This window comes from Physcomitrium patens, chromosome 22 (genome assembly GCF_059467195.1).
Source record: "Physcomitrium patens ecotype Gransden chromosome 22, ASM5946719v1, whole genome shotgun sequence".
In the NCBI taxonomy this organism is placed as follows: domain Eukaryota; kingdom Viridiplantae; phylum Streptophyta; class Bryopsida; order Funariales; family Funariaceae; genus Physcomitrium; species Physcomitrium patens.
The window spans coordinates 9,347,770-9,359,783 of NC_143431.1; the positions used below are offsets into that span (position 1 = coordinate 9,347,770).

The 12,014-nt window shown below is 43.4% G+C and overlaps 2 protein-coding genes across 3 annotated transcripts; both read right to left on the reverse strand.

Annotated features, from left to right (window-relative positions):
• Window positions 1–653: 653 nt before the first annotated feature.
• Window positions 654–1,868, reverse strand: LOC112274865 (uncharacterized). The gene is made up of 2 exons (XM_024504689.3): window positions 1,426–1,868; window positions 654–1,078 (listed from the first exon to the last, which is right to left on the reverse strand). Exons 1-2 carry the CDS (start codon window positions 1,761–1,763, stop codon window positions 820–822), a joined length of 597 nt encoding a protein of 198 aa, XP_024360457.1. The 5' UTR covers window positions 1,764–1,868; the 3' UTR covers window positions 654–819.
• Window positions 1,869–2,696: 828 nt separating this feature from the next.
• LOC112274909 (uncharacterized) lies at window positions 2,697–7,508 on the reverse strand. 2 transcript variants are annotated; one of them, XM_024504762.3, is made up of 6 exons: window positions 7,035–7,508; window positions 6,118–6,237; window positions 5,593–5,963; window positions 4,134–4,844; window positions 3,773–3,976; window positions 2,697–3,570 (listed from the first exon to the last, which is right to left on the reverse strand). In XM_024504762.3, exons 3-6 carry the CDS (start codon window positions 5,944–5,946, stop codon window positions 3,115–3,117), a joined length of 1,725 nt encoding a protein of 574 aa, XP_024360530.1. In that variant the 5' UTR covers window positions 5,947–5,963; window positions 6,118–6,237; window positions 7,035–7,508; the 3' UTR covers window positions 2,697–3,114. The 2 variants fall into 2 exon arrangements, with proteins under 2 accessions (XP_024360530.1, XP_024360529.1); XM_024504761.3 differs by having other exon boundaries at window positions 2,967–3,573; window positions 7,035–7,171.
• Window positions 7,509–12,014: the final 4,506 nt, after the last annotated feature.

The window sequence follows — 12,014 nt, forward strand, 5'->3', positions numbered from 1 at the left end:
AAGTCATTGTATTAAGTTATCAAGTGCACTCTTTTTGTAGAATTTTTTGCAACATAGAAATGTGATTGCAACAACATTATTTTGTATTATAAAAGCTTTTGTTATGTAATCTAATTAAGTCTACAACTGTTCTACTAAGAGAGCTCTAGAAACATTCTTAGGAATTTTGAAGGATAACCTCGAAATTTTAAAGATTTGTTTTTGTATTTTTAATATATTATTATAAAATAAAATGTAATAATTATAAGAATATTGTTACTATCTTTGTGAGGTTGATATGAAGAAACTGTCTTATATATTTATATTATTAAAGTATATAGAAGTGTATAATTCATTTTTTTTAAATGTTAAAAAAATTGTGATGATTAAGCTTTATTTTAATAAATATCTAAGAAGCTTCTATAACACATATTTGATATATAAGAGTTTTTGGATATGCTCCATGGCCACAAGAACAATCAGATACACTTTTGCATTTTAGAAGCCATTACAATGCAAAAACAACCCATAATTTAGACACTTGACCTTCACTCTTCACTGTTTTTAGGTTCACAATTTTTAGGAACTCTCCACATAATTATCTTCTTAATTAGTATAAAGAGTAAGACTTTGGTCATTTGTAGTCTTATTAATGTCTTTCTTACAATCTAATCTTGATTTATGATCCTCAAGTTACTTTGTAATTAGTAATAATAATGATAATACATTCTTTTTGTGTGTGTGTAAACATAGATATATATATATATATATATATATATATACATCTAAGGCAACTAATCAAATTCTTGAGATTCCATGGCCAACGGCACAGGTTTCCACTCATAGCTTCTTATTGGGTATCCTTTCTACCGGTTTTGAAAGTCCGAGCACCTTTAAGTTTGATCGAGCTGCCGCTTGTGAGATCTTTGTCTTCAGATGGTTCTTGGAGGTTCCAGGCTTCAAATTTCCGTGCTTGCAGTAGTGGCAAAAATATGTCACATAATTGCACACATTGTCTGCATTCCTCGACTTTCGCTTTCTCTTGTTTTTTGTTATGCGGACAGAACAATTCACTCCCACCTGCATGATGGACTCACATCTGCAGACAACAGTTCGTCATTAAAATGACAATTGACACCATATTGGCCAGAAACACATGATTTTCGTCCTGCCAGACTGCTGTCAAATTTCCAATCAAGAAATTATCAATTGGAGATGGCAGGATAGGGGAGGGAAAATTGCGGCACTGAATCCGATCAACAAATAATATTTATAGCTCTGGATACGGTGAGACATCTCGGTTAAAAAAATCTCTATCTCTCTCGAAACCCCAATAAAATTATGCTATGATAAAACAGAAATTAGGGTTTAGCGAAGTTGAAAGAGAAAAACCGCCGAACTACTTTATTTGTCCTAGCCATAAGTTGCAGAATCCAGGGCACACACCTTTCACAGATGGAATGAGGAGAATCGGGAAGGAGAGCAGCTGCAGCTTCGCTCAAATGGCCAAGGCGGGCGCCCAAAAGAGCGCCGAGAGAAGGAACATTGGCGCTAGCCCACGTCGCGAGTCGCAGCAGGTGCTCAGCTCGCAAGGTTGAGGGTAGCGCGCTGGGGTTTTGGGTTTGTGCCGACGCTGCTGCTGCTGCACCACCTCCTCTACCCAACTGCTCCCTCAGCGAGACAGGTTTGGCATGGAGAAGCAATCCAGGTTGATTGGGAGGGTTCTTGTTGCTGCCATATCCTCCTCCTCCACCACCGCCTTGACCACCCTTCTTCTTCCCCATGCTCCTTCAACTCCTCCTCTCAATCTCACACTCCGACCCACACAATGCTCTCACCAAAACCCAGCGAGTGCACGTCTGCGCATTGCCTCGCATGCAACCAAACTGAGCGAAAGTTGGAGCAACAGAAGCCGACCTTAGCGAACGAGAAGTCATACTATTCGTCGTTAACCAGAAGATGGTAAAATCGTTCGTCCGTTCTCTCGATGAACCCTCTGGGTGCAGTGCCTGAAGCCCTAGTATATTCAGCCGTATACAAAGAGGAGGTAAGATTGAGGTAAAATTGAGGTTGATTCAAAAACAATACGATTTTCTTCTCTAAATCTGCTTTGGTTTGAGCACAAAACTTTCTTCGGTTACATTTTAAGTTTACGGTGCCTCATTTCTACCTGTAAATGAACTAAGCTATGGCAGACATGCTCTCTGATCTTATAATCTTTCGAATAAAATTGAATGGAAAGGTAAGATTTCAGTGACGTTCTGAACGTAGAGCAACCATTAAAACCATCAACACATTAGAGTTTGCCTGCTAGAATGGACATGTGGTGACTTGGCCGAGCAAAGAAGACAGAAACTATGAGTTCATACAAATGCATAGTTAAAAGTTATTTTTCTCACAGTATTGGTTTTTTTTAACGATACAATGTTATGGGCAACTGGTAGATGCCATACCCTTTGAATTTTAGTGCAATTAAAGTACCGTCCCGGTGATCCAGCAACACTGATCCACCCCATAATGCTTGAATAGAACTATAAACAAGTAACGTTACAAAGAGGGTGAATTATCATATAGCAGGCATGATAAAAAAAAACTGTGTACGACTTGGAAAAGATGAATGCCATTTGAGTCAAGCAATTCATACTATGACAAAGCTTTTAGAGCAAAAAAAACAAAAAGAAAAAAGAAAAACCCCTCTTCGACATTTGCTTCACTACTGCAGCGAAATGCTAATTTGGAACATTCGCTAATTAATATTTGATGGACCGTTTCCAGAGTTGTCGGCCGCATACAAATCACAAGCGTTTGCCTCCACACTACACCTACGTTAGGCTCCACTTAAGGAGCTGGGCAGAGTCTCGTACAACATTTGCAGCAGTTGCCAGCTAGATCGATCAATCTATGTTCAGCTCAAAGCTCATCTAAATCGATCATACTACATGGAGTAGCTGGCTGTTTCTGGCCCTCTCTTGAAAGACTATCCTTGATAAAAACGTATACCAACGATGCTCTTTGCAACTGGGGTGGAGTCACAAAAGCACGTAAAGCACGAATAGTTTGCCAGCAGCAAACGATACTCTTCCAAGTTATCATATTCATGTTGTGGATTTCTGGGTCCTTCGATGGATGTGATGCTCAGAATTGCAGAGAGTGTAGGGAGCTGAACGTTTGGTGCAACGCGGCGGCGACCTCGTCGACGTTTAAGCGGCAATGGAGACTGATTTGCACATGGAACGAGTACAAGACTGTGTGGTGCACGGTGGTGATGTTGGTGTGCATGACGGTGAGTGCCAAGCTCTCCAGGGCCACCACGGTGCGTAGCAGCTGCCCGCTGCGCCGCGGCGCCATGATCTTCACCATAGCTTGGTCGGATCCCACCATTTTCACCTCCACACTTGCCATGTCCGACTTCGCCTCCCCCACAATCTCATTCATGCCCAGTAATGACGATGATGCGGGTGCTAGCAGCGGGATCGGTGGTGCTGGCAGCTGGCTCGGTGGAAAAAACCCCACGAGTTGTGAGTTTCTTGTATTGCTGCCGAGACTTTCTGTGGGCACTCCCAGATGAAATGGGCCTTGATCTATCAGTCTCTGCTGATCATCGGAAGGAAGTCACCATGAATAATTTAGTCAGGGGGATCTGGATGCAGTTCTTTATTCACGTGAAGGGGCATCTAACAACAACGTTCGATGTAGTAGCAGATGTTTGTGCCGCAATCCAAGAGCATTGAAGACTCAAAGGAGTGGCACCGTAGCTGGGATGGAAATAAGTTCAATGGAGGTCTGGAATTACCTGGGGACTTTGGAAAGTGAAAGGAGGCTGAATGGCGCACAGTTGATCAAGACTTGGCATTGCTATACGAGAGCTTGTGGGAATCACGGCTGTTGAAATGTCATTGTAGGCTCGCCGCCGCTTTTGTGCTTGCAGACAGTGCAGAAGATGCTCGAGCTCTTTGACGAATTCAATGGCTCCGCCAACAATGGACGCTTGATCACCCTTTAAAATGCATGACATGAACATCAGAACTATTCTGTACTTCAGATCCAATTCATTTGCAGGTTTTTGTCACACACTAGAGCATTTCGTGCTGAGCGAAATAAGGAAATTGTGCCTTTTTTTTGCTTCTACGCAGCTATTTAGATATTGAGAGTACCTTCTGAACGTAAGAGCCTGGCATGAGAGCACGAAGAGCAGCCAAATGCTCGTTCATCTGCTTTCTGCGGTTCCTTTCAACAGCGATGTGTGTCATCCGTTGGCTCTCCACTTCATCACCTTGTTTCGGCGCTCTCGACCTCTTCCTTTTCGGCCTCAAATGGTTCATGAGGCCACTCGCCTCTTGAGCTCCTAACATCGATTGTGTAGCTCCTTCACACTCAGGAGGCGTCTCCTGAAACTTGACGTTCTTGACCTCCTCGTAAGCTGAAGATGTCGATGGACCGAAGCTTTCCATGTGGTCGCTAGAGACGGGCTCCACCCCTTGTAAGACCTTGGTGATGCCTGAAATGACACTGCAGGGTGAGCCAAGAGACTCTTTGTTGGAGTTTTTCCTTTGGTCGAAAGCCATTTTCGTCTGAAATAGGGTCGATTGCCAAGAAGCTTTGGCATTGAGCTGCTTCGTCACCACTTGGATGCCAGAATCCGGGCGGCTGAAACTCGGTTGTCGCATGAGGGGTTTTAGGAATGCCTGGTAATCAGAGCCATGGCCTAAATCTTGAGCGTTGTGGGTGATGGAACTAGCTTGAGCCGACGAAGAGTTGAGAGTTCCGAATTGGTCTTGACTGTGACCGCCTCCCTGGTGATGGAGCTGAACTCGAACGTCTGCACTGGTGGAGCTCTCGAAAAACTGCGTCTGAAAAGCACTAACCTACAGAGCACCGGAACGAAACTGGGTCAGATATCAAAAACTAGGCAAATCCAAAGAACTCCGTGATGATTACCACATTCATTGCTTCTCGCCCATGTGCATCCATGGGTAAATGATTTCCAAGTATCATGCCATCATGATACACGGCAGTTTGTGGAATCTTGCTGCTTCCCTTTGAACTAGCAATCGAGCGGCTCAACTAGTAACAGGTCAACCCACACGGAGATGTTACACCCGGACAGTTCTCCAGTACTCATGAGTGCGAAGAATAGAAAAGCCTGCCAATTTGCAATGATGAAATATTTTGTATGGAACTCGGAGTACCCCTTGGACGTAGCGATCATGTCAGGACTGATATTGAATACGATGTACTTGTGATCTACGAACAGTACCTCGTCAAAGATGATGCCTACACTTTGCCTCATCTACTGCTGGAGTAGTTGCTGTTGCTGGACAATTGTACTCGGACCGGGAGGACTGTGGGCAACATACGAGTGAATAGCACAAGCTGTGCAAAAAGCTAAGGAGGTCCTCTTCTTTTTTGCTAACATCATAGAACACTTAAGGGACCACTATAGCTAGCCTGTTGACCTTTTTAATGGGCAGTGCTGTTGTACATGCGGCCGCGCAAGACCGGGAGAATGAAGAAGACCCGTTACAAGGACACACTTTAGAGATAATAAGCAAGCAGGCTGATCTTAGGCAGTACCCACTGGGGTTTTCTTGTGTAGTTATTTTTGAATCTTACCCCTTGAGCGCCATGGAAGTGTGGTGAAGATGAAAACCACGAAAACTGTGAAGAGTCGGCCGTACTACCAGCTGGAACATTGATACAATACGACTCTGTAGTTCCTCTCGATTCGCCTCCACCTTCTGGGCTCTCACCGAACATGGTCTGTTGATACGGTCTCTTGAACACCGGACTGTCGCCTCCATTGTCGCATGTGGAGCTTGTCGCTTGGAAAAGGAACGTGGAGCTGCACGAGGCTTCCAGCGGAGCCAAGGTGGAGACCAGAGTTTCGTCAAAGGGGTCAAGAGTTGGATCATGAGAATTCCAAAAAGTTCTTGAGGTTGAAAGTTGCACAGTCTCGGGGTAGTCCATTGCACTGGCTTGGGTTTCTGTCATGTGCATATGAGGACCACCTTTAGCATGTGAAGGCAGCCACAGAAGAGCATGAAGGATAAGCCTCAAGTTTGTGCACGGCCAGCTACGGCTTTTAATACATCTCAGAACACCTCGCTTTGGAAGGCCAAATGTCAATGCAGGACATACATGTGAGTTGCACGTTGAAATTAATTCGCGGGAGTCATAATCCCTACTCCAGTTCTTCGTCGCCGACACGGAGCTGATAGTTGTAATTTTAAGTATCCTGTCTGCTCCTGAAATTTTGATCTGCATTGGCAATGCCATTTGTGAATACCAGAGAGGTCAATTCACGCATATCTTACGGTCCTTATGACTCGCATTAATTCCTAAGGGCTTAGCCAATTATACTGTAGGAACCCCCTCTCATGAAGCAATTGAAAAATGAAAAAAATCACCGTGAACGTTCCTGTGCAAAAATATTTCACGGGTAAAGAAACATCGGAATTTCCTAAAGTGAAAACTTTTATCAACACTCCGGACCCTTTTTTGCTGCGCTGGCAGCAAGTTCTCCGCCGACCAAAGTTTTGATACACACAAGAATTTAATCAATCCAAGCATCGTATGATACAATCCAAACATTGCGAAATGATACGTTTCGTTACCACTGACAGTTTCTTCTGTTACCACTATCCATAGCTACATGGTGTGCTACGGATGTGTTCATGCTCGTCTCTCAATGAATTGATCTGAGTTGGGTTTCAACCTCTACTGGGATTACAACCCACGCTCGAGCTGCTTTAACAAGTTAAGTTCTAAATGCCTGACAAAACTAGAAAGGCCGTCGAGCAACTGCCATTTCCTCCGAATGCAGTAAATACCACATGTTCTCTCGGAGACGGGCCTGTTACCACCAATTTGACGATCGGTGATAGAAAATTGATGATCAGATTCTCTGCCTCAGAAACTAGAGGAACTTAGGATAAACTCGACGTGCCGAGAATGCGCAGGATGACGAGGGGATACATCTTCGTATCGCTTTCTATGAGTCCTCAAATGCTCATTAAACCAAAGGGTCAAGCGAATATTCAACCCAGTGAAAGTACCTCAATTAGGATCTCCTCAGTTGCTGTGGGCCGAAAACCAACTCTGGAATTCCAAGATATCAGACGACGCGTTACCAAGGTGAGGCTGAGAGCTGTGAGCAGTTGTCGCACCCAGGACTCATAATGCAGTCAGATCCTGCAAACTCTACGAAAAGGAGTCCAAGTTGTGTTTCGGCGAGAGCGAAAACGGATACTCACATCAAGGTCGTTAGACGATTCCCTGGAAGGACGATAAGGAGTGTTGGTGCGTCAGACGTCCAGCCTGAGGAGACAAAACGCTGCGGCACCTCTTGTTCTCATGTGCAAGCTGCGCCCACCGACGTGCTACTGTCTGGACAAGACAAGGAGCCCTAGGACCACAGATCACTATGCTAGGTTCCTCAGCTACTGCAGCAGATAGAAATGGACAAGCAACTCTTGAAACTAATGGCATCTGCACAGAGAAGATGGGGACGGGGCGCACGTTGAAGCCTAACGTCTCTTTGATAAAAATCCTGCACCTGCTCACAAGCCTACTTATTCCAAGCTGCCGGAGAGCTATGATATTGACGCAAACCAACAAGCCTAGCCGATAGCTTTTTCTGTGAAATCGATCGCGTACATTAAATTCCTGATGTAAAATACACAACTTGCGCACGGTGAGCTGGGATCCAGTAACTCTCTTGGAGCTTTCTACCGAACAATGGACTTCTTTATGTTAGCTGTTAACAACCAGATGAACGTGGCGAGTTTCACTATCAACCTAGAGAATATCGGCTTCGAGGTGACGGGGAATACCAACGCTTGGAAACTTTTCGATTGTTAATGTAATTAACCACCCGCTTTAAACACTTCTAAACAATATTCTCAACTTGAATATTGTTACTGTCCTTCTCCAACTGCGCGAGCGAAACGATTCTTGTCGCGGTCGTCGAATTATTATGCAAGTATTCTGAATCACGAGTATATTAAGTGCTAGAGATCATCCTGATAGAGTTCCCTCAAAACAGCCAGAGAAAGCAATCTGATCAGCTAGAGCCCTACCATACCGCTAAATGAATCTCTAATTCGCGAAAGATTCTCGTGAGTTCTTGCAGAATGCCCACTTGAACTACGTATTTAACGACGGAAATCAAGGGACTCAACTGTCTTAGTCATACCGAATGTGTGAAACCCTAACCAATCGATGCTCAGAAGAAATTTCACGCCATGTCTGACTTGCTAATGCCCTGCATCCGAATGTCCACACGACCTAGTCTAGCTCGCAAAATTATCCCTCGTCATAGACACTCTTGAGGTAAGTAGCAGTCTGATTACTTCCGGCGAAGCATTCCAGACCAATGCAGTTGATTCCAGATGCTCTGCAAGAGAATACTACGTACTACGGATACCAGCGACGCATTACCCTTCATTTAGCAGATTATGGAAGTGATGCAGCGGAGCTTGAATGTGGTTTATCTAGATGGGGTGATGAGACTTGCCCGGACTGGTCTGAGCTGGCAGGGGTCGCTCCAGTGTAGGTAAGTAGGGCAGAGTTCGAAGTACCGGAGTGTCACTTCGGCGTCTTGTCCATTAGCTCGTTGACATGCCCTTGCAAGGTGGGAACAGGCAGGCTTCAGACAAGCTGTTCCTCTCTGGCTTTCATACCAGGTCCTCTTCTGCAAAGTTACAGAGAAAAGTATCTGGTGTCACTGCCAGTGGAGAACCCAATCACTTACAGATTTGCACGGCTCGCTAACTTTCTGACATTGAGCACAATGGCATCGCCTCCCTGTAGCTTGAGGATTTTCGTGATCATTTACCGCTCTGCTGGAGCCGAGCCTCGGCATATCACACAGAGCTGATCTCATCCTATGGGTATCTGTCGGTTATTTTGAGCACTTGAAACCAGCCCCCACAGCATGTCCGATCTTGAACTTGCCATCTCATGTTTGACACGCAATCAGTGCACAGTTCAACGAAATTGAACAGTTTACGGCACTCATCAAACCCCCAGAGAATGAAGTATTCGCAGGAGATTGTGTTTTAGATCCAAATGATATTTTGGGACCAAGTCGTATTCTCCTACGTAAAGCGATAATACACTTCCCCATCAGCCATGAATTTAAAGGTTTTGGTGCAGTCGGTAGGTCATCTTTTAAGCCACAGAATGCCAAGGGGGGAAAAATTTTAAACCATTGAAGAGTATTAATTTTATAGTGGCTCGGTTGAAGGTGTGCTATGTTCTTTAATCGCAAATTTCAAATGTTGTGTGGTTAAATGCGTGAGCGTAATTCTATTGTTGATCATGAGAATTATTAAAAATTTGACGTGATCATCCCTTAAGATGACAGATGGTCATCTGCAGTCATGGACGTTTCTTCGAAGCAGACACAATAGAGAGAGATACATAGCTTCTAATCTGACTTAACTGGGTTAACCTCCGTACTTTAACTGGATAAAGTGGAGATCCCGCTTAAATCATCAGGCCTGATTGCTGTATGCGATGACAATCATGCAGAGAGGAAGAGTTTGAGAAGAAAAGAGTCAACGGGCAGGGTGACTGGAGGGGGGGGAGGGGGGGGGACGATGCATCTGTGAAGCAGTTTGTGTAGATTCCTGATCAACCAGCTTTTGCAGCAGAAATGGGTAGAAACCATCTTGATGGTAGAAGTCCTCACAATGAAATTGAAAGATCACTAAAGCCATTTCAATGCACCTTTTGCCCTGGAGTGGACTCGTGTCAATGTTGTTCACAAGTTCATTCACGCTCACTATTGAAGTTTGATCTTCAAATTGAAGAGGCCTCTCAGCTTCACCATAAAGAAACGTAGCTTGAGGTAGCTACCAGCATTATTTTGCTCTTTGAACCTGTAGCCCTATATTGACTGTTCACACTCTGTGTAACCAATATCTCAAAAAATTCATTTGTCTTTATCTTATTTGTCTTTCTTTTATTTGTCTTTATTGTTTTGTATTTTGTATTATTTAATTATTTATTTTTCCTTCACTTAGTTCCTTTGGTCCACTCAACCTCTCCATGTGCGCAACCTCAGCTGTCTGCACAACGTTTCATTCCCATCTACCCCCCCCACCCCCCCCAAATGAGACCTCTCTACACTTCAAACCTAACCGTCCGCCTCAGGAACTTTTTTGTTGTGAAACCCTGACTTGCAGTTGTCCATGCACGTCTAAAACAGAAGCTCCCCCCCTGAAATTCCAAATTTACTGCACACAAGCTCTCGTACTTCTACGGCTACAGGACATTTCAATGTCAAACTATTAATAGGTGGGGCTGGTTTGTTAGAAGAAAGGACTCAGTTATCAACATGTACTCATCATCCATGTGCACCGAAGAAAGCCACCCAGTAGAAAAAACCCTCCTCTGACTTACTCACTCACACACACACACACATACACACTCCATATTTCTCCTTCACTTGCTCTTTACATTACTCCCTCTAGGCCCATCCATTTCTGTCACGTAAAACCACGTTAGTTTCAGCGCACTCCTCCTAGCACCGACAAGTCCTGAAGGCTCGAAACAGAGAGAATGCAATGCTGTGCAGTGAAAGCAGGTAAACACTACGATATATTACTTGTAGTATCACAACATTGCAGGCACCATCGATACCTACTTGGGCCAGACCAGGCTGCGGGGTGAGCGAAAACTTGGGGCTAGGGCGGCGACTATGAAGCCCTGCTGATATGTACGTATGAATGTATGTATTAATGTATGTACAACCTTGCTCTGGTCAATGGAACCTTCCATGGTCTTTCCAACACTCCAGTCTGAATGCTGCCCGCCCTCTGCTCCATATGTACGTATTAATGTACGTACGTATATGTGGGAAAATGGTGGTATGGTGCCGATGGATGAGAAATGCGATTGCTACTTTGTGTGTTCATTCGCTGAAATTTCTTTTTTCTTTTATGTCTTTTTCTTTTTCTTTCTGGTACTTTCTCATTGTTTCGCGTGGGGCTCTTCTCTTTTCTTTTCTTTTCTTTTCTGTTTCTTTTTCTTTTTCTACCATCACATTTTCCATGTTTGTAGAATCTTTATTTTTTTGTGATGTTTATGTATGTAAAATAATCCCAAGAAAAATGAGCACATATATGTTGATTTTAGCTCCATTAAAAATCATTAAAAGTATTTAAAACGTACTTAACTAAACATTGCTCACCCATACTATATCATTTTCTGAATTTTTGAAAAAATTTATTATATTTTTATATATTTATGGAGAAATGAGAAAGGGCCCTATTTTATTTAAATTGTATTTGGTTATTTATTTATTAAGTTATTTAGTTATATGATGGCCATGGCCATGGCCATGTCCCTTCCCCAAGTCACTAGATTGCATGGAAGAGTACAAAAGCCTTTGTGGGGGGGGGGGGGGAGGGGGTGGGGGGATCACCATCATGGGGCACTTCCCTCATGAGCAGCATAAAGGAGGATTCCCATGGGATGGGGAACGGTGCTCCCGAAACGCTCCCCAAAAAGAGGGAACAGGATGAACGACGTTCGTCTGCCCCTGGATGTCGCCCTTAATAACCAACTTCACTACCCCTGATTGGATGATGAATCCTGCAGGCTGGTGATGGAAACCCCACCGCTTTCATTCATTGCTGGGAGGCACCCCTGTCCTGATAGCCTCTTTATTCTTTGAATCTTCGATTAAAACTGGCCAATTAATTTTATATTAACCACGATATTCTACGCAGAAAAGTACAACAGACTGAAATTTTTATCAGAAAATTTCTGAAAATTGTTTCATTTAATGTTTTAAAAATGGAGGTTTGGTTTGATTTGATGGTTATTGTCATCTTTAATCCAAAAAGAATAAAAGTTGTGATTGCTGCTTCATTAATATACATGCATCTATATATATATATATATATATATATAAATATATACATACATACAGGAATGTTAAATACACCCAAATTTTAATTACATGGATCCATTCATCCTAATCATCATTGAAATAAAAAAATAATAATAATAATAATAAAATTATA